Source organism: Branchiostoma lanceolatum, chromosome 9, assembly GCF_035083965.1.
Source record: "Branchiostoma lanceolatum isolate klBraLanc5 chromosome 9, klBraLanc5.hap2, whole genome shotgun sequence".
Classification (NCBI taxonomy): Eukaryota; Metazoa; Chordata; class Leptocardii; order Amphioxiformes; family Branchiostomatidae; genus Branchiostoma; species Branchiostoma lanceolatum.
The window spans coordinates 16952079-16974938 of record NC_089730.1 but is presented as its reverse complement, the minus strand read 5'-3'; the positions used below and the strand labels follow the sequence as shown (position 1 = coordinate 16974938).

General features: G+C 40.4%; 1 protein-coding gene across 16 annotated transcripts in view; it reads right to left on the bottom strand.

Annotated features, from left to right (window-relative positions):
* LOC136442402 (bromodomain-containing protein 3-like) overlaps positions 1-22860 on the bottom strand; it is a 37382-nt gene that overhangs the window by 7645 nt on the left and 6877 nt on the right. For 2 of the 16 annotated variants that reach the window (XM_066439243.1, XM_066439228.1), the window contains 20 exons: positions 19682-19826; positions 19100-19237; positions 18509-18655; positions 17972-18122; positions 17208-17575; positions 16558-16629; positions 13925-14073; positions 12357-12501; positions 11967-12068; positions 11047-11175; positions 10544-10762; positions 10037-10066; positions 9372-9664; positions 9160-9186; positions 8414-8547; positions 7390-7560; positions 6800-6946; positions 6090-6224; positions 867-919; positions 241-439 (listed from right to left, as the gene is read on the bottom strand). In XM_066439243.1, the coding sequence (XP_066295340.1) occupies positions 241-439; positions 867-919; positions 6090-6224; positions 6800-6946; positions 7390-7560; positions 8414-8547; positions 9160-9186; positions 9372-9664; positions 10037-10066; positions 10544-10762; positions 11047-11175; positions 11967-12068; positions 12357-12501; positions 13925-14073; positions 16558-16629; positions 17208-17575; positions 17972-18122; positions 18509-18655; positions 19100-19237; positions 19682-19762 (2890 nt within the window). In that variant the 5' untranslated portion in view covers positions 19763-19826. The remainder of the gene's footprint in view (positions 1-240; positions 440-866; positions 920-6089; positions 6225-6799; positions 6947-7389; positions 7561-8413; positions 8548-9159; positions 9187-9371; positions 9665-10036; positions 10067-10543; positions 10763-11046; positions 11176-11966; positions 12069-12356; positions 12502-13924; positions 14074-16557; positions 16630-17207; positions 17576-17971; positions 18123-18508; positions 18656-19099; positions 19238-19681; positions 19827-22860) is intronic. The other 14 variants (XM_066439232.1, XM_066439230.1, XM_066439229.1 and 11 more) reach the window with 14 other exon arrangements.

Below are 22860 nucleotides of genomic sequence, written 5' to 3'. Positions count from 1 at the left end.
AGCTTTCACAGTGCAAGTGATCACTTACTTATAAGTGTTTTTAACACTGATTCTACCTTCTGGCGATGAACAGTCGTTGACAGTGTGATGTCAGCTTCAGGAGTATTCACTTCAAACTATTGGTACCAATACGTGGTTGGCATTACGTTTTGAAAAAAAAAGCATACTTGACGCTAATGCAATAAACAGTCCTGCTGGTCATGTGTAGATGTGCGACTGGCTAGGTGTACATGTACATACCAGGTGCGACAGGTTGCTGTACAGGTACAGGTTGGTGCTGATGCTGTGGAGGAGGCGGCTGGACTTGAGGAGGAGGAGGGGGCTGGACTGGTGGCAGGGTTACTGGTGGGACTGGAGCTGACACCTGGGGGGCAGGGGGGAGGGGGGCCACCACAGGACCGGGGGCACCCTGAGTTTTCTCCTTGGAAGAGCTGGATTTCTGCACAAACATATATAGATCAACAGGAAGTCAACAAAGGCATTCTTTAAGTTTTAACAAGAAATTAAACTTAATCATTGTGAATTTCCCACTGATTGTGTGCAAGTGCTGGATTTACAAGCATATACATATGTACATGTTTATATCAATTAACACATCCTCTTCAATGGACCGCATGACCTGGACTGTCATGTCTGACTAACAACTAGTTCTACCACCTCTCAACTCTACTTCCAGCTACTCTTGCAAGTCTGACCTTGAGGTCATCTTCCCACTCCCTCATAACCACTCTACTAACAACGTATTCAAATAGTCTACATTATTTTCTAGTAAGTAAAAAAGGTGTAATCTATGTACATGTATTAAGGGATGGTCCTGTAGATTCTTAATTAGAATTCAATGAAGAAATCAGAATGTTGATGGTTACCTTAGACTTGTTCTCTTTTCCGGAATTTGTGCGTTGCTTCTTTGGTGTTGGCCCTGGGGGTAGAAAAACATTGTTGATGAGCTATGAGGCCACATAAATTTATGATTCACACAAAGGACGTGCCTACCTAATAGTACCTATCATCAATTTTGTAAACAGAAACGTACGACTATAAGTGACTTGATCAAAACAGGTATGATGATTGGAATGTAGAAAACAAGTACTTCTGTAAAATGCATTTATTTTCAGTGGTTTTATTTCACAGTGTGAGGGAAAATGAGTTTTTTGGTGTTTGAAGTTGAAACAATTCTGTAGAACAGTAGAACTACGTAACATATATTTCAGTGTTGCGATTTTGCGAGGTCATACGAGGTCAACACAAAAATAAAACATTTCAAGACTTACAATATCTTATTAAATCATATTATGTTTGAAATAAGTATGATGGATATGCAGGGAGTTTTGCTTTCAGTGGTAGCAGGGAATTTCTTACAGATAAAACAAGCTGACTTCATCCTAGCAGCCATGGACTGTTGAATGCTAAGTTTTTTAACTAGGTTTCAAACTTAACAACCAGGACAAATACGAGACATACTATGACACTGACACACATGCACAGAATGAAACGTCTCAATTAATACCCACCCTGTGCTTTATTTTCCTCTCAAGCTATTTCCTGGCAAGTTAACACTCATCCTTGTCGCTACATGTACTGTCAATCCTGCCCAGGACAGCTCAATAACATCTTGTCTATGTGGACAGGAAGTCACTAAAGACAGGATTCTTAAGGCTTGTGTTGATGGTAGGGGCGCACCAAAAAGTGGTCCTTAAGTATATTTTCATATTCTTCTCTTCATCTCCCTCTATTTCGTTAGATGTGATTTTTGTGACACTTTTTAGTAATTCTACCCAGTTCTGATTGTGGGTATGATTCAACTTCTCAATGCAAATTCTCAATTTCTTTCCCATCCTTTAAAGGTTAAAAATTTTCGTATTGGTTATGGGGTTAGGCTGCTGGGAGAGAGTTAAAATTAATGTCACTGCTACATGTAGCTCTTGATATGTCCCTGTTTGCATCAAGAGCAACCATCCCCACCCCCCTTGCAGTTTGACCAGTGTGTTACACAATATCTCAATGTCAGGGGCTGATTGTAATAGGGCTTCTAGGGGCCTGTCTAGTGGAAGAGCTGCTATAAGTGTGATTTTGTCAGGCTAGCAGTCTGACTAGAGTGTGAGCTATTATACTGCTTGGGATTTGATCATAATATGTACTTAACAATTTCAATTGATATTGGATAAAAGGGCAATAAAACCTCTACCAGTAGTTAACTTAAGCTTGCCCAGTCCCATCTCAAGTTCTTCTCAAACTCTGAGGTAATGATATTCAAACTTGACCTAACTCAAGCGTTGACCTGTTTACCCTTCTCATCTACTTTGTCCCTAATTACTATCATAAGATGACATTATCATTTGTTATATTTTCAGATGCATAACATGTCATTCCCAAAGCTTTTATTTAATTTTTTGGCCCTTCTTGACTTCATTCTTAGTCAGAAATCAATGAAACCACTAACATAGAATAGTGCAACTTATTGTAGTCATCACCCTTTTTGTACATGGTCTCAATATTTGAATCACAAATATCCCCTTGACTGAATTGATTATCAAAGAAGAGATGCCTGTCAAACTTCAAAGTTTGTACTGCAGTTGTAAATTGCAAGAGTCTCACTAAGCTTTCAAATGACAACTTGTATGAAGAACTATGGAGAGCTTGTAATCGTGGTGCCATTTTTGCAATATGAGCCCAGAATGTCTTTTCTCCTGCCAGTTTCCCTACCAGGCTGGGCTTTGTGGGTCCATGTGGTCATTACCAATACTTCATATTCTTCCTGTCTAGACGAGGCTGACTTGCTTTCTTTTCATGTGCAACCAAACCTAATGTTTTATCTATTGTTTCTACAAATGTATGTGTAGTGAAGATTTGTGACTCTCTGGTACTCTGCAGTTTTGTAGCCCATGAGAACGGAATGGCAGTCAGGTGCAAACTCAACCCTGACAGTTTACACTACGTAAATTTATTGGGTGATTCTAAATTTTAATAATTCAAGCTTCCTCTATGAGGGCATACATTTCTATCACTCTACCTACCAGGGTTATATCTTGGTTTATACATGACTACTTTGTAGCTCAAAAGTTTGGTGATATCATACTTAAGGGTCTACTTTTATCAGCACTATTGGTTAAGGTCAAAGTTCAATTTTTTTTTTTTTAATTTCAAAAAGCCAGTTTTGAATGAAGATCACATGCACAGCCAGGATCATTGGGGTATACATGTATGTGAAGGCCCTTACACGTGTCTCGACCATGCTTAATGCTAGTACATGTACATGACCAGGTGTGTTGTATGTCTTAGGGGTCTTCAACTTTGACATATTACCCACAATGCATCTCACTAACCTGGAATCCAGGCTTGGTAGCTTTGGTCTGCTCCGAAAGTTGCATTAGCAACGTCGGGATAATACCAAAGCTACCAAGGCTGGATTCCAGGCTAGCATCTCACTGCACATGTGCAGTTAAATCTTTGAACCAGCTTTTTAGGACTAACTCATGAAAAAAACTCGTCCAATAGTGAATTTTGATACTTCCTTTCCATTTCATCAGGTTTCATCTATAACTAGACTAAGCAAAATTTCTGAACTTACTAGTATAACCTATGAAAAGTACCAACTTCATTACCAAAATGCCTTTCTGGGTTTAGAATGATGGTGCTAAGCTTGGAACACTGCTGTTTCGAAAAGTTAACTCTCCATTGATTTGAACGAGAAGAGTTTTTGGGGCTACACATAAAGCTGCTTATGTAGATACAGGTCAATCAACCTATTGTCATAAACGGTTTTGGTTAATAAATCTATATACTCTGGATCACAGCATATCACAATGGTACTTTTATATCCACTTCATGCACTTAGTCATCACTGACGGCTAATCGAGACTACTATTTTTGTTGCATCTATCACTAGTATTATGCCTACGAAAACATGTTGTGTTTCCATTTACCTGGCAGACCCTAGCAAAACCTGCCGACCCTAGCCTTTTTCGGCTGGAAATCATGTACTGCATAATGTACATGTATTCTAGTGCTAAAACAAGCACTTGGAGTTGGAGTAAATGATGCTGAAAATGACAGTGTCCAGATGTATTTTTGACTTTTTAATTGTTGAACTGTTTTTGTTGGATCACTTCCGCTGAAATTTAAATACCAATCCTACTTCTCCTGGACTATAATTGGAAACACAACATGAATCTTTCTAATCCTTAGCACTTTTTTAAAGTGTTTAGAAGTCAAATACCAGTTAGGGAAAGAAAACACACACTTGTCTGCTAGAATTTCACCACATACGTAACCATAAGTGATCACAAAACATGTTTCTTGCCATCGGCTAAATATTCAAACCCCATTTTCTTTCAACCACCAGATGAGTGCAGAGCTATTTGCCACATGGGTTGGTGAACACCTCCCTATTGAGAAACACACACTTAATCACTCATTAAAATAAACAACTCTAGAAATGGTGTACAAGAGGGAAAGGTTTTATTTGTTACACATTCAGGAATGATTTCGAGTCATCACAGATACAGAATAAAGAGTATGTACAGGTTCTGGCCCATGTCTCCTCCATTCCATTATTCTTTTTTTAACTTGTTCACCAAGTTCTTTGATACCTTTCCATAATGGGCTCACACATGTATACGATACCTACACTAGTCTTGATATTATAATCAACATGTGTAATTCTTTTACCCTTTCACCACAAAACGCTACACTGTTTTTGTTCAATTCTACACATTCCTGTGCCGGTACAAAAAATACAAATAGGTCCTACTATAATTAACAGGTATGTGCTGGAAGTACACAAATATGCTGTAATAAAATTCTGCTTTTCATCAAAAAAATATGATTACTTTTAATTCATGAGATTACATCTAAAGATTGCCAAAATATCACACAATTTCAAGAGAGAAGTCTGCTCAGCATAACATATGGAGTAATAATAGACAGAACAGCGGTTTGACCTGTATACAAAAAGAGTGCAAGAGTGTTCAGTGCATTGGGCCAGCATCCAGGGCAGAAGTGAGACTGTCTAGAAATATTTTTTTCCTTCTGACATCTATCTCACACTTTTTACAATTTCAAGATAAAAAAATTGCACTTGCTCTGCCAATTTTCAACTGGACAGTCAACAATTGCCACTAGTCGTGAGAGCGTGTCTCCTCTAGCAAAGACTCCAAAAACCCTACATCTACAGTGATAAAAACCGTCTTTGCTAGAGTTACGTCTATATTTGGTTGTCGTGAGCCAAAGGCGATTTGGTCGGCAGCCTTGTCCTTCCACAAGGCCAACACCCCACGCGTGCTGGCATCTGAGCACCGAAACTTCTTGGTGGGAAGAATTCAGAGACTCACTTTGGCCAGCCACCACCAGCTGCACTGCTTCAGTGGTCCCAGCAGCAGCCAGCCAACACCCGGCAACGCAACGTAAAAACTCACAAGTCCTACACTTGCATGCTACACATCCATGTACCAACCAAGGTAGCAAAGCAACCACCTAGTCATGTCATTGCATGTCTCTGTTTTTTTTTACACCACATAGGGTATAAGTACTGTAGTTCAAGAGTTGTTAAAAGGAGGTGTCACACATAACCCTGCCCTGGTCAGGCCTGGCACACCACTCTGCACTCATTGGTCAATATTGTTATGTTAACACCATTAACTCAGGTACCACACGGGTGCCATACGACCCTTAAGTATTGAAACAGTGGCTTTGGGTGTAGATGTGTGCAAATTTTTGGCATGTGCTGAGCTATGCCTAATAAATAAGGAAAAAAATGCTGACAGAACTTAAGCCGTTACTAATTGACAAAAATCATTCTTCATTGGTCTCGACGCTCACATATACAGATACAAAAAAACGCTAGACTCTTTGCGGAAAAGGGTGCCATTTTCCTACGTTTAAAAGTTTGACAGGTATCCACCACAGATAGTACCAAACATAGGGACATGATTACAAATTTTGGCAAGCATTATACAGGCATTTCTCTTTTTTCAATATCTACAAACGACGACGACGTCACAATTACACAGTGAAGCGAAAGCTTTAATACAATTTCTCGCCCGTGGAGTGGAATTATCAGAAGGAGGAAGAGGGACTGAAGGTCTAACTACCTGACTCTGAGTCGCTACTATCAGAGGAGCTTGAACCGCTGCTGGTGCTGCTGCTATCGCTGTCCGACGAGCTGCTACTGCTCGCGCTTAGTCGCGAGGGACCGCCCGCTTCAGCATTGGCAGCAGCCTCTTTCTCTGTAAGGACAAACATCACACCTTGAGAAACAAACTTTCACTGGAAATTTAAGTGTGGCAACCTGGAAGAACAGTTTTAGATCTTAAGAATCGTTTTTAGGTGTTTCCAAAAGCTGTACTAAAAAGTACAAAACATCACTGCAACTTCAGAAACGTTCTTTCACTGGAAGGTAAAAGTATGACTACTTTCCAGAATACCTTTAGATCTTAAGAATAATATTGATGTGTTGTCAAAAGCTGTACAAGAAAGTGCAAACCATCACTGCAAACTCAGAAACAAAGTCCAACAAGTTAAATACATGGTTGAAGTTGTTTTAATCTTAAAACAATACAACCCTTTTAAAATCTGCTCCGCTCCTCAGTGTGATCAAAAACTGGACAACAAAGCACACTGTATTGTTGACTAACTTGACAAGTTCAAAGACAAAGATCATTTTAAACTCCATTTCATCCCATCCTCAAACATTTAACTTCTTTGCCTTTGTGTATTTTGTTTCCTTTTTCTTAAAGGATTAAATCTTATATCTTTGTAAGACAAGGGCCTTGTAACAACAGAATGACCGTGTGTACTTTACCTTTCTTGGCCACCTTGGACTTTGCCGACGACAGTTGACCACTGACATCTTGTAGCCTCCTCTCTAGCTCCTCCTTCTTTTGTTTGGTCACCTCTTCCTTTGTCTTACCCTGGGGTCGTTTCGCTGCAACAGAAGAGGACCCTTTTTCTAAAAGAGGTATGTCCAGTTACTACATGTCATCTATACCATACAGTACAAGCATGCTTAAGTGGTATAATTTATTGTATGACATCATAGCTTCGTCTTCTTATTTCAAATGAACACAGCAGATCCGACAAAAAGAGGTCAAGAGACTACTGTATATACATTTATCCTTCCTGTGGTTTTCTTTCGCGGTAGGAAGGAAAAGGTTGAAACAATTCTGTACTACAGTGGAATTACTACACAATGTGCGTGTTATAATAATTTTGCAGTCAGAGGTCACTGCGAATAAAGGCAAAAATAAAGCAACTGAAAATTTAGCCCTCAACACACTACAGTAGCTGTTTGGCACCCAATTTTCCAGTTGTTACATAGCCAGGCTAGCATCTCACTAGCATTAAGAGGAGCAGGGAGAAGGTTAAAATAAAAATAACAAGAAGTGAACTCACCATAAGGTTTTCTGGGCTTTTTCCTGAGACAGCTCATGACATATCTCTCAAGTTCTCGTAGGGTGGAAGGTTTGAGGGTTTCGAAGTCTATTTCTATCTCGTCGGGGTTGGAGTCTCGTAACGACGGCTCTCTGGATTGGATGATGTGTACTACTCTCCCCAGCTTATCACCTGGAAAACCACCAACATGTCAGCGGACTTACAATCTAAAGGTTCTGGGTTCGAGTCCCTTGCAGACCTAAATGTTAAGCCCTAAAGAAAGGCATTTCACACCTATGTATTCACTTTACTCAAGGAAAAAGGTCACTCGCATTTCTTTGAGTACCTAGCTCCTGTTTCCAGATGGGACATTAAGCCGAAGGTCCCACGTTTAAATTTGAGGAGAGCCACACCTTGACCATGTTAAGGATCCCCCCATGCATATTGAAAAGAGAATGGGTCCTTCCCGGTGTGAGTGGATCAAAACTATCAGTCTTGTCTTACAAATCTTTTACTTACTGTATCTTGTAGTGGCATGTAACCCTAAAGAGGTCTAGCACTTATGTAAAACAAATAAACATCTGTACCCATGGCATGAAACAATCCAACTCTACAGGACAGAGTGACTGTGATTAACATGGGTTGTTTTTACTCTTACCTCTCAAGATATTAGCACAACATCACAGCCTGTGTGGCTAGTGCCCATGCCCAGATTGAGAGGTGAACACTTATCTAAATTCACCAAACATTTACTTGGAATTTCTCCCATTGACAAAAAAACTTGTGGACTATGTGAAAACACATTGAACAATAGATACAAACTTGCCATACCAAACTATTGCACACCTACAGTAGCTGCAAGCATTGTTTAAAGCTATCCAATGAGGATGCCCCTACAGTACTTGGTGGTAAAGAGCTCCACTCCATGATAGTTCTAGGGAACAACAAATTTTCGAACACCTCAATTCTGCGTTGATTACAATTGTACTAGGCACATTTTACTTTATCAGTGCTTAAAATTCTCTCCATAAGAAAATGGTCTCACCTGGTAATTTGTTGATATCCAAGCTAAGCTGTCTCTTTTCGTCGTACGTCATTGGCTTACACAGGTCCTCATCCTCGCTCTCGTAGGCAGGGGCCGTCGTGGTCTGCGCTTTACTTTTTTTGGATGATTGTCTACTAAAATTAGAGGACAAAAGACAAGTTAGTACTGTTGTGGACTGATGTAAAGGCCATTGGATGCAAATACAGGGAGCCAGAAAGTACTACCGCTATTTCTGTCATACAACTCAAGTAAACTTGGATTGTGTTAGCTTGTGCTGTCTTAGCTGCAATCCAAGGCATATTTCTGCTGCTTTCTACTTCTAGTGCTGGTTATGAACGACTGTTGTCCTCTGATGGTGATGGCAATCAATGATTCTCGAAAAACCAAGTAACATTTAGTCATACACTATATCTGCAATTACAAGTGAAATATTAATTTTGAAGTCTACAAGTGCACGATGTATCATGTCCACAGCTAATACAGCCTCTATTATACAAAGACTACAAACAAGGGACACATTTGCATTGTGCATTTGCACATACCAAGAAATAGCAATGAAATAAATAAACGGGTTATCTGGCACATGCAAGTTAGGTCCTGAAATACAACTGGGTAACCCTAGGGGGCAACACTGTTAAGGAAGGATCATCGCCTTTAACATGTTTAGAGGACATGCAAAGGTCTGTTTGTGTGTGAGAGGTGCAGAGAAGCATTCTACAGAAATCTACAATGATGAAAGGAGTCACCTTGGTTGTTTCCTTGCCTGCCCAACTCTGAAACAGGAAACAAGGAACCTTTTTTACTTCTGACAGGGCAGGTTCCAAATCTACACAAACCTCTCCAACGTTTACAAGAACAGAAATATGAAGAAAGCAGGAAGGTGAGGTTTTGTCCCTTCACGTCCGAGTGACGATATCGACCGAACTTCCTGCAGATTTGACAGTTTAAGCGTACTAACCTGCTGTTGGTTTTCTTGGGCTGCGTTTTTCTGGGTTGTTTGGGAGTTGGTTGTGGTGGGGGTACGGGAACGGGGGCAGGAACCTCTTTCTTCACAGGGACCACTTCTCCCTCCTTTTTGTCCTTCTCCTTTTTCTTCTTCTTCTTGTGTTTATCCTCCTTGTCCTTGTCTTTGTCCTTTTCTTTGTCTTTGTCCTTCTCTTTGTCCTTGTCTTTTTCTTTCTTCTTTTTATGTGGTTTGTGTTGTTGCGACGCTTCCGATAACGCGCTAAGCTGTTCGTGTACCGCTCTCAACTGGAACAAGAAGCGAAACATGGCTTGTAACATCTACCATAATAAACGACACATTGTTATGCATGTAAAAGGCATTGCATCAAATACAGAATGGTATACCCTTACAACTAGCTTTACTTTAGGCATTTATCTGATGTAAGCACCCACAAGTTAAGTAACTGGGTACAGGGAGGGCATTTCAGGAGGAAAGGAAACCATGGTCTACCTTAGCTCAAGCACACCACAGAAGCTAAAGTTTTCCAGAATGCCACAGACTATCAGAATACACGTTTGTAAGGAGGAAGCAGCTCCGAAATGCGCAGCAAACCTAAAGCCCTGGCATTTGCATTTGCTCCACACGTTTGGTTTAATGATTAAGAGATGTGAACAGACCTGGTGCCAGGGCCTGGTGTGCAGCATGGTCTACAGCAAGCGACAAAGACGGGACAATATGAAAGAGTCAAATCCACATTTTCACAAGTGGAGATATTGAACGAGCCAGTAGAATGGTTGACTATCGAACATTGTTCTGTGCTACAGATAGCTGCCATCAGGCCCCCGCTAAGAGAGTTGGATTTAACGAACTATAAGCTTTAGCCAGCAGCTACGATGCCAAAGAACACTGTGTTTTCCACAAAGTGACAACCACCACACCATTCAAGACTCTGTCAAGTACACATACTTAATACATACGACATATACTGTACTCAATATCTAAAGCTCTAAGGAAAGAAGCAAAATTTAGCCCCCAACGTTAGTGTACTCTGTTTGCTACCTTTTTGTTAGAATATCCCAGGTTTGTGACATAGTGAAGCCAAAATGCCAAAGGTAATAGCGGAGTTAACACACTAATTATAAAGCAGAGAATTTCAGTAAAAAAGTGATAGAAAAGAAACCGACCAGATCACAGACACTCACTTGATCTTGGAGTTCCCGTAACCTGGCTTCTCTCTCCTCCTCGCTGTCGGTGCTGTCAGAGTCGGAGGAAGAGTCGCTGCTGCTGCTACTGGTGCTGGTGTTGGGTTCAGGCTCCGTCGCAGGGGGCGCCGCCGGGAGGGGCTGGGGCTCAGGCTCCGGAGGCTCGTCCGGCATTTTGGCATACTTCATTTCAAATACGTCCTGGGAGAGAAGGAAACGTAATGTAAATTCAATTACTCAATCAGTGGAAAAAACAGTACAACACAAAACACATTGGTGTTGTCAGGTAGCTAATAGAGTGACACCACAAAAGAACAACAAAAACAACAAATTAAAATCACCGGAAACATCCTGAAAATAAAAACCACTGAAAATATTTCAAGGAGTTAATTACACTCCTGCTTCTGTGCTAACTTGAACAAATCTTTTGAAAACATCACTTCCATCGAAGTAAACTAATTCAGACAGAAATTATCATGACTTACTTGTAATTTTCTAGCCATTTGTACGACATCGTGCTCGGGAGGGTTATATCTGTAGCAGTTGCTGAAGATCATTCTCATGTCCGAGGCGAACTCCTGGGCAGACTTATACTCCCGAGTGTCCATCTTTTTCTGTAGAGAAACAAAACAACTTAAAGCATTGCAAAACTTCAAAATGGCACAAAGAGTAGAAAGATAATATTCACAGTGCTAGAATTCTAACAATTCTCATCCTGTCTAAGGACACTTTATGAACTGAATAAATAAGACCAACAATTTTTTAAACAAGAGTCTTAAACCTTTCCTATAACACTGAATTTTCATGTTACTTTGGTTGGCTGTTGTTTTCTTTAAGAAAAGACTTCACAATGAATCATCAACGAATAATCTGTACCCATGGCATGAAACAATCCAACTCTACAGGACAGAGTGACTGTGATTAACATGGGTTGTTTTTACTCTTACCTCTCAAGATATTAGCACAACATCACAGCCTGTGTGGCTAGTGCCCATGCCCAGATTGAGAGGTGAACACTTCATACAATTCTTAATCATTCCAGATTTGGAGAATTGAATGTTATAAGATACAAAATGATCAACTGTGTGATATCTTACCTCAGTAAAGTAAGTAAAGAAGTGATTCTTAAGCAGCTGTTCTTAAGTGAGGTGAAGCATGATACTTTTTCAACCAGCGTAAACCCCCTGGACAGGGCCGCGGAAGAGCGGCGTGAAGACTAGCCGACTGCTACCCACCCGTGTTAGGAACCCCGGCAGCAGTATAATCAAATACTGGATACTACTATACTAGTTGTAGTGCAACGCGGCTTCGCTACCGGTTGCGTTTAGGACAAGCACACCGGGTCACCCCAACTCTTCTCGATACGTGTGTTGGGTTCTTTTACGTGCAGAGGTTTGATGCTCACCTTAACTGTTCCCAGATCCATTGGATGTTTGATGATTTCGTGGTAGTCGTGCAAGCCTAGTAAGTCAGCATCCACAGGTTCATAGAACGGCCAAGCATACGCCTGTACAGAAAAGAAAAAAACAACAAGTTTAGATATAATGTTTTGCAACAAAGTTTAGAGTCAGACGTCAAATCATTATATGAAAAGTTGCCAAGAGTTAAGTTTTCTGCTGTAGCTACAGCTTTCTCAATTACTGTTAATTATTTATTTTCGTGGGGACTTAATTTTGTACAAGGAGGGGAAACTGAAAACGGTCTTCTAGGGATTCAAACCCAGAACCTTTATATTCTAAGTCAACAACCCTAACCACAAGACCATCTAAAATGACCAGGAAGTGTTCCGACTTACGGCGTGTTTCTTGGCGAACATCTCCTTGATGATGCCCTGACAGTACTTGAGCTGGGTGGACAGCTTGCCCTTCTTCTTGGAGCTGTGCTGCTCCGTCTCTGGGAGCTCTCTCCGGGGCGGCTTGATCTGTCGACCACTTTCTCTCCTGGCAAACAAGGAGCAGAGTAGTCAGGTATACCGCTTCAGTTACACATGTCAATCAGGTTAGAGAAGTGTCAATCAGGTTAAAGAAGGACAATAGTTTAGGAAAAACAGCATAGTTTCTACTCAGCCACACAGAGCAGTCATGTATACCGCTTCAGTTACACACAGCTGTCAGGTAAGAGACTTACAGACAAATGTTTCGGAAAATTTTTCTACTCAACCACACAGAGCAGTCAGGTGTACAGCTTCATTCACACGTGTCGTGACTTCTGTTGTGTTAGAGAAGTTACAGGAAAAACAGCATAGTTTCTACTCAACTACACAGAGCAGTCAGGTATACCGCTTCAGTTACACGCAGCAGTCAGGTTAGAGAAGCTAAGGACAATAGTTTAGGAAAAACAGTATTGTTTCTACTCAACTATACAGAGTGGTCAGGTATACCGCTTCATTTACACATGTCGGTCCGGTTAGAAAACTTACGGGCGAACAGTTTACGTTTAGGAAAAACAGCACACACTACTGAAAAACTTTTATACCAGAAATTCGAAGTGCTATGTACAGTCTACAGATCCTTCCACAAGTAGGCATTACAAAAAACTATGAGCAACAAAAAGATAGCATTTCTACCTTAGCAACTACAAACATCTAACTATCTGTTTAACATATATAATAATACAGCATACGTTAAAATCTGTGCCTAAGCCTAAGCTATCCATTTTCACAATCATCATTCAATCAAGAAACATAAACATTCATGCACCTAAACATACAAATATGCTTTCGAAAACTTGCATCTAAGTTTGCTAGATCATGCATTGGTTCCTGACAAAATTTGTTTAACCATGGAACCCCTAACCCCAAGCCAAATTTACGGAGGATAAAATTTATTCTACTCCATGTTCTAATATATTCATACTGCATATATTTTTGATGGGGCAGTTTACATATTTTGTAGGTTTCTTCTGGTGAGATAAAAACAGGTGGAATTGTTGTTATGGACCATTTTTGAATTCAACTTTTGAAAGGAGTTGAAGATTCACAATAGATACCACTTCACTCGTCCTGAAAAAGGACTACGGTTGGAAACTTGCGAGATTGAAACCGTCCAAATTGCCGTTACAGAACTTTACTGATTCAAACTTTTCAAAGGAGTTGAAGAATCCCAAGAAATACTCGTTCTGAGAAAGAGCTACGGTCGGAAACACTTTTTTGGGTCACACATTGGAGTCAAATGTGGCATTGTAGTGCTGCTATAGACGCTTTTCTGGTCTGAACCTTTCCAATGAGTGGAAGAATCACAATAAATGCCAATGGACTTGTTCTGAGACTTTTGTTTTACACATAGCAGTTAAAATGTGGGAGAGACAGACGCATGTTATTGTATGATTAGAGAAAAGGTAGATCCTGCAGGTGTTGTTCATTACCAAGCTTTGGGATGATCTGGTTCCCACCTGACGGGAGGGATCTTCGCGGGTCTCGGCTCAGTGTTGGAGGGCGACGACTCGCTGCCCGTCGTCGTGGAGATGGTCGTGGGCGTGGTGGTGTCCGCTTTTCTCTTCACGCCTTTCTTTACCTGGAAAGGATGAGGTTCAAATGAATATATGACACAAGCACGAGACTTTTATCTTTTCTCCATATTTGGGAAAGTCCCAATTTCTTTAAAGTGTTGGATGAAAAGTTTAATCTTAGTTAATAACTAGACCTTTATGTTAATTGAGTAAACACATTAGCTCTTTTCTCATACTACAACCTCCAAGTCGATCTAAATTTTCAGTTCTTGTAGATTGGTTGGTTGACAATCCAGAAAGATGCGAGTGGATTTTATAAACTGATTTTTTGGTTGAATCTTGGGAAAGGAACAAGTAAATTCACTAAGGTACAACATTGGTCTGTCTGGATACAGGACTTTTTTCTCCTTTTCACTGATGATGAGTAAGGGCAGTCTGCATTGATACAGGTTCCTACTTTTTTTTTTTTTTTTTTTTTTTTTTTTTTATTAAACAACAGAAGAATATACAGGACACAGAGGTGATGTACTCTAGCTGAAGCTAATATTAAGCATCACCTCTGGAAAAAAAATACAAGTTACATAGACAAGTACAATAGCAATGAGAAACAGCAATTGGGTCGTCCAATACAAACAAGCTAACAAACAAACAAACAATGAATATATCAATATACCTGAACTAAGTTTTAAAACGTCTGCTTGTCAAAATATAGTGCTGAGTCAAGCCTAAAATGTTACAGTTGAAATCATACGAAACAAAGGATGAACCTCTTAATAATAAATAAATGAAGGCTTGATCAGACAAAGTATCAATATCAAGAATAGGGGCTAAAAGGTTCCGTAGGTTGCCCAGAAGGTTGAGTCTTTGCTGATTGTATATAGGGCAGTACAAAAGATAATGAGCAACGCTTTCGCTTCGACATCCGCAAGTGCAGGCTGGACTTGTTGCTAAGTTGCGTGTAAATAAACTTAGGTTAAGACTGCACGTGCCGGTGCGAAGGCGTGTGAGGAGGGCGCAAGTGTACCGGGGGCCATGACTAAAATGTGAATAGAAAGAAGGACGTACTAATTTCACTAGATGTTTTTTAAACAACGAAAGATTTAAGGATCGAACAGCTATACCAAGACCGTTCCAATGATGCGTTGCATAAGGAATAAAAGACTTTTGATATCGAGTTGTAGAGCAGAGCGGTATCCTTAGATTAAGTTTGTTGCGAAGATTATAAGAAGTAGAAATGGAGACTTCAGGAGGGATCAAATCCTTAAGATACTGCCGAGTATGGCCATGGACAATTTTGTAGAACATGATCAGAGAGTGAACGTGACGACGATCCGAAAGTTTTTCCCAACCTAATTCAGAAAGTAGCGAAGAATACGAAGACCCTCTTACAGCCCCTGAGACTGCAAGCGCGCATTCGTATTGGACACGTTCTAATCGCTGGGAATCATATAAAGTACATCCATGCCAAATAATGTCAGCATATTCAAGGAGAGGACGAATAAAGGATTTATAAATAACATCAAGTACTGTTCGTGATAATCTGAATTTCAATTTGTTAAGAGTGGACACTCGTTTGGACGCCTTGCCAATCATATGAGAAATTTGTGTTTCCCATAACAAGGTGGACGTAAGAAAAGTCCCTATATGCTTGTGGGTTTTGACTGATTTGATAACACAGTTGTCAAGAAGAAGAGGAGGGTGGTCGGGAGGATTTGATTTCTTAGAAAAACACATTTCTTCAGTCTTTAAAGGGTTTAGGTTCATAAGCCATGTTGAAGACCAAAATGATATCTTCCTAAGATCAGTATTGAGTCGATCAGCTGTAACGTTAGGATCTTCCACAATGTCCAATAATGAACTATCGTCAGCAAATAAAAAAGGGCATGTAACTAGACCGTCCACCATGTCATTAATGAAGACAAGAAATAAGAGAGGCCCTAAAACTGAACCCTGAGGTACACCTGCGCCAACATAACTCCAATCCGAACATTGACCATCAATAACAACTCTTTGCTCTCTGTCAGAGAGGTAGCTATGGAACCAATTTAAGATTGGGCCGTCGACCCCGTTTCTCTGCAGCTTGAAAATAAGTCCTTTATGCCAGACTTTGTCAAATGCTCTAGAAAAGTCTAAGTAAACCGCTCTGACTTCTTTGTTGGAATCTAGAGCATTAAAGATCTTATCAGTAATACAAATAAGTTGATTTACTGTCGAATCTCCGCGGATGAAGCCCGACTGGTTCCTACTTGAAGAATGGTGTTCTATTTCCTTCATATACAGGAAAAATGCTTCTGTTTCAAGTGAAGTTATTGTCAGTTATATCTACCATTCCGTAATAAAGGTTTGGGAGCTGGACAAAAATACTGCTCTTACATCATGCAGACCAGAAAGCAGCTATAGAATTCATCACAGAAGCCACTACCTCTATCAAAAAGACCTACGAGGAAAAGAAAGGCATAGGCTCCGGCATACAGGCAGTTATGTAGGAACTTCAAAGCAGGCATCTATAGACTATAGGAAAAAAATGTTTTGCTGGAAGTTTTCTCTACCTTCTGACTGGGTCTTAACCCAGTGGCTCTGCCCATTAGCGGTAGAGGCCAGGAAGGAGGCTGCTCAAGCTCCTTGGTGGGAAAAACACTCTTGTTTAACCCAAAATATACTACTGACACATTGATATGTAGTCAGTTCTTTAGTGTGATAGCAAGAGGGCTAGCCTTTTGTAACATTTGATTTTTGGCAGCGCGTCAGGGGAGGAGGCTGCCTTGTCACAAGTGCTATCAATCATGTTTAGGGACAATTGGTAAACAAAGAGAATGAATCATTGAAAAAATGTCCTCTTTCATACAAGTTTGTGTGTCCCATTTTGAGCAGTGACAATGCTTGCAACTAACCAGCACCTCTCTAATGCATATCATGCTCAAAGCTGTTTCTGTCCAAGAACTAAAACTTGCTTGTTGTGACAAAAAGTTAACCCTGGCCTTCCAAAAAAGCTAAACTTCAAGACAGGAAACTGATAAATATGTATTTTCGTAAAAAAATTACAGATATAACAATGAAAATGGGCTCCCAAACAATGAGTTGAATGGAAAAACATGTATATCTTATGACAGCACTGAGAATGCATAAGTCTGTTTGGTTCACATTTTCAGTCTGAGAAACACAAAATAAAAGGCTTAACACTTCACAAATAGATACTTACCTTGGTGGGGACTGCCTGGCCAGGTTGGGAGATGATGGGCGCCGGCGCTGTGGACGGGCCCTGGGGTAACGTCTGTGGGGGCATCTGTAGCTGTGGTGGGGGCGGCTGCTCGATGGGTGGCGGTCGGGGCTGCTGCGTTCTGGAGGGGGGCGCTCTCGGCGCGGGGGGAGGGGGTTGCACGACGGGAGGAGGGGGTTGATGTTGGATGGGCGGGGGTGGTAGACTGAGGTCCGTCGGGACGTGTGGCGGCACGACCGTGGTCGGAACGATAGGAGGAGGTGGTGGTGGTGACACAACCGGCGCCGGTGCGGGAGGCTGGGATACTGGAGGCTGCGCATTTAGCACTGGGACTGCTGTTGACTGGGCAGCTGCAAAAAATAACACAAAACGTTAACAGAAAACAAATCAATATTAGTGCTGTAAATCTTGGGAATATTTGAGGTGGTTTCATGTTTGCAGTTTTCGCAGTGAGTTTTCATCATTAACTCATCACACTGCAAACATCACACTGCATTGCATTACTATGGCTGTCTTAAAAGGGAATTTAAATCAACTACATACTCTCCACATTACCAAAGACATCGCTAACTTTAAATGATTTATAGTAGCTGTTTAAGGATCTCTATGAAAAGACGATATACATGTCCTACATTTTTTGTTACAATTGTTTCTTCTAAATCTTAACAAGGAGAATCAAATGCAAATGTCTGCACATTTCACCGCTTAAAATTTTGGTAACAAGAAACGTTCCATTTCTTTCTTACCTTGTACTCTGGGTCCCTTTCGTGGCCCTTTCTTGCCTTTGGGTTGTACCGCAGGCTTCTGTTGAGACGCCACCTCAACCTCTTCTGGTGGCATCTGGGCTACTTTTTGCAGGAAGAGCTTCTCTAGCGTTTGGGCCATGAGATATACATCCTATGGAAGGGAGGACGAACAAGCATTGAATACAATGTATTGTACATGTCATGTACAAAGTAGAAAAACATGTATTTCAAAAATGCTGGAGGTTTTGTTCAAGGTTCTAGCTAGCTTGAATTTTTTTCCATCATCCCAATTCCCATTGACGAAAAGATCCTACAAAGAGCATCTTTTTTTTCTGTCACCTTGTACAAACTTCTACAAATTTGGACATCTTTACTCTTGAATTCTGTCTGTCAAGATGGATGGAATGGTGTAAAAAATTGTCAATTATCTGCAACGAAATTTCATGGAATAACGGGTTCTGGCTAGAACCCTGGTTTGTTCGCTTATCACATTGGAAAAAAAATCCTAACAAATGTCAGAATGTTGGACACACTTACCTCTCCCGGCTTGTTGTAGACATAACAATTGGTAAACATTAAGTTGAAATCTTGAATACACTCCTTGGCACTGTAATAGTAGTTGGTCTCCAATCGCTTTTTGATGGTTCCCAGGTCCATAGGAATTTTTATTATCTTCGGGTAGTCCTATTTGGCAAAAAAAGGTAGAGAACAAAATTACTTTTCCAATCAGAAGTTTTAAGTTCACCGTAAACTAAGACTCTAGTTGCAATCTCAGGTGGAATTCGTTTCAGCTTGAAGTCAAATCGGGTGCAGATCTATATTAAGAATCATCATGGATTGCAAAACTCATCATATGGCGCCTGGATGACATCCAAATCCAATATGGTGGCACCCAAGGACAACGACAGAAACAAAACAGGTTTTGGTATTGCAAACCTGGAAATATGGAATGATTCACTTTATGTACACGTAACCTTGTGTAAAGACATTACCTATCAACATGTCAGCGCCCTTGGATGGTGACAAAACAGAATAGGTTTTGCTTTTGCAAACCTGTAAATATAGAATGGTTGCCTGTCTGAAAAACTTGCAACCTGCAATTTGCAAAAATCAACCGATGATACGTACTGGTATATTCAGCTTCACCCAATCGACCGGCTCGTGGAAGGGCCAGGCGAAGTTGTGCTTCCATACTGCTTTCATCACCACTTTTAACAAATACTGCAACTGGTTTGTCATGCGGCCTGGTTTCTTTGGAGCCTGCTTCTGGAACAAAGCAAAACTTTTTTTAGTTCATCTGTGAGAAATTCTTTATCTTGCAAATTCTACTGAACACAGATTTTTCAACTTTTTATGCAGTTGTGGTGGTGGAAAGAAAAGGGTATAGGTCTCTTAGCCTTTTTCCAGGTACTGAGGTAGCAACCCAAAGGAGTGTTTTTCTTCTTTGCGTTTGAAATTCGCAGTGGAAACAATTATGTAGCAAAGAAGCACCCAATCACAGTGCTGTGAAAATAAAACACTATGCGAAAACTTTACAGATTTACAGTAGAGTGTTGCACTCACGGATTTGCTTGTTTTGTAGGAATGGTAAGTTTTCTCTGTGTTTTAACGTCGTGGCCGATACAACACTACCACAAAACGCATACTAGCAGTGTCATGAAAATACAACCTTAAAATGTCAAGATTTACAGTAGAGAGTGTTGAACTCACTGATTCGCTTGTTTCGTATCCCTCAGCATACATGATGGACGGCCTTCGTACTCGTTTTCCAGGGCCAGTCGGACTGTTCATACCATTCACAGGACCCTCGCCTGTGCTGTCTGTCTCCCCGGCAGAATGGCTGAGGTGGTCCAATCTACGGACAAAGAAATTACTGTTTAGCAAACAGCTAAATTCACAACAAAAACAACACAGGACAATGTTATCCAGAGAATATCATCTCATTGTTAGTGATATCAAATATAACAATCGGCAGAGTGGCTTAGCTGGTGTGTTACGCTGAAAGGCGGTTATACCAGCTATATAGATACAGATGGTAGAAATCTGATGACAAAGAAATGACCGTTTACTGAGCGGCCAACTTACAACAAGCCAACACTTGACAACACAATATGATATGCTATGCCATATACATCAGGGCACTCCCGCCAACACTAAACAGAGACAGTGGGCGTTATAAACTTCCTGGCACGTTCGACCAATTGCCGACACATCCGTCAAGACGGATGTCAATAATTTCCCGTGTATGTAACTCTTGCGAGTATACGAATGGTCATTAACGATCCTGAAGGCCAAAGCGATCGTTGAAAATTTGATCCTTGAATACCTTAGTGTTGGAAGAAAGTTACCAACACAGATGAGCTTCCATGATAATTTGAGAAAAGACAATATGATGTTGATCCATCGAATAACATCTCATTGCCAGTGATTTTGAATATAACAGATCGGTGCTAAGGCTTAATTGGCTGAATCTGAGGACAAAGAAACAACCGTTTACTGAACTGCCAACTTCACAACTAAAACAACACAAGACAATGATCAATCCTGAGAATAACATCTGCTTGTTAATGGTAGTGATGTCCAAATATAACAGATTGGCGGAATGGCTTAGATGGTCAAATCTGGGGACAAAGAAATCACCGTTAACTGAACTGCCAACGTCACAACAAAAACGACATAAGACAATATGATCAGTCCAGAGAATAACATCTCATTGTTAGTGATATCAAATATAGCAGATCGGCCAGAATGGCTTAGATTGCCGAATCTGAGAACAAAGAAAAGATAATTTACCGAACAGCCAACTTAGCAACAAGATGTCAATCCAGAGAACATCTCATCGCTAATGACATCAAATACAACAGATGATAGCCAGGCCCTTGCTTATTTCATCCGACTAAAAGAACCAGGTTTCTTTTCATTTCGTGATATAAACCTGATAAAAGGTGCAAGCTGACATGAAGTTACTACTTTGACAGGGCTTAAGAATAAAGACAACAACGTATTTCTAACAAAATGTGTGGGTTAGGTGTCAGTTTACCAGCGCATGTGTGGACTTTTTGCCCTGCTTAAGTCCAACCAATGATAGCATGGCAATTAACAGATCAACCAATGAGAGTGTGACGGCATGTCTGCCAAATACTTGCAATTCTATTTTCTTATTTTGCACTTCTAGGGTTTGACAAGTGGGTGGAATCTGTCTATTTGGCTATCAGTGCTGTTTTGTTCATGGCAAATGACTTTTAATACGAGTCACGTCAATGTCAACGTTCGCTGGGTTGCAACATTTCAAGGTCAAAACAGCCTTTTTATAGGACGCCACTTGAGCCATAATTGAGCACAAATGTACCTCTCTTACAGGCCAACATATTGCTACTGTAGTCCAAACATGGTCAAAACTAAATCATTACGACGTCAATGAGAAAAATGTATCAGATGGATACAAAATCCAGCTGTAACCATTTGCCTTGTGACATCATTGGCATCAATATTTCTGATTTTGAGCTGATGCAACAGGAAAGTATCCATAAAGCCCCCGTCACAAATAAGAAATGCAGCTCGGCCGACGTGCTGGCGAGCTTCAAATGTGCATTTTCGGCCGAAGAACGGCCGACGTCCTGTCGATTACGCGGGCTTCGGGCGATTTTTAGAAATAAAAGTTGATCCAGATATTGGCCTTCTACCAGGTTAGTCGATACTGACTTCGTCCATGTTCAAGAGATGGTACCATCTCATGGGGGATTTTTAGTTTTTAGTGTTCGACGGACGTCGCGCGAGATTTTCATTGGAAAATACTGTCGACGCTCGGGCGATTTTGAAATTTGGCGAGCTTCGGGCGATCTACAAATTCGGCCGACGCTCGCATGAATTGTGACGCTGGCTTAAGCAGATTGAAGATGTCCTGTTCATCATTTTTAAAGCAGCTATACAAAGCAAGTGTACAATTTGATGGAATAGTTAAAAACCTTTCACAAGAGACACCAACCCAACAGATATTTACATGAAAAATAACAAGCATTTTTGAGACTACTGTGAATACAAATTTACCCTAAATAAAGAATATTTGAAGTTATCTATTCTGTAAACATCTTCATAGAATCATCATAATGAAGACCAAATGCAAAAAGATACAATCTGTACCATACCATGGACACTAAACTGATCTGTTTACTTTGAAGTAGTTTCTATCTGATTAGCTTGCCTTTCGAAAACTGATAGAACAGATACCCTTGGTTAAGTACAAGGGTCATTCAAATTTTGCACAAAGGCCATTCAATTAAGACAATATTTTGTGATTCCAAACATTTATGAGGGCCCTTCTAGTCTAGTTGTAGTCTTGAGACCAGCCAAAACTAAGCTCAACTGGCAAAAGATGTCGTAAATCATAAGCAATTTGCACAGATCCAATATTGAATGCATCCCCTTTTCAGAGTTTAAAAACGCTGTCATTTAAAGACACATTGCACCGTGACAAATATCATGACTAAACTTAATCAGGAAAATGCTTTTATCTATGCTGCAATTTGTTCCATAACTTTGTAGTGATTCATGTGCTGAAAGTTGTAGTGATTAACATTAAAAAATTGTGTCAGAATGGGTTAGTTGGCTCGACCTGTTTTTAAATCTAACTTCTGTGTAAAGATACCACAATCATTTATCAGCACTGCAAACCCTGGTATAAAATGACTTCAACATTTTGGCAAGGCAAAGCATTCTCCCTGAATAGCTGGTTAAATGTTTCCAACTGAATATTGATGAGGTCAAATAAATGATTGTGGTATCTTTACATGAAACTTTGGTTTGATAACAGGTTGAGCCAACTAACCTGTGCTTAGGTGTCAACTGGCAACCAGGTATTTGAACAATAAACTTTTTAAGTGACATTATGA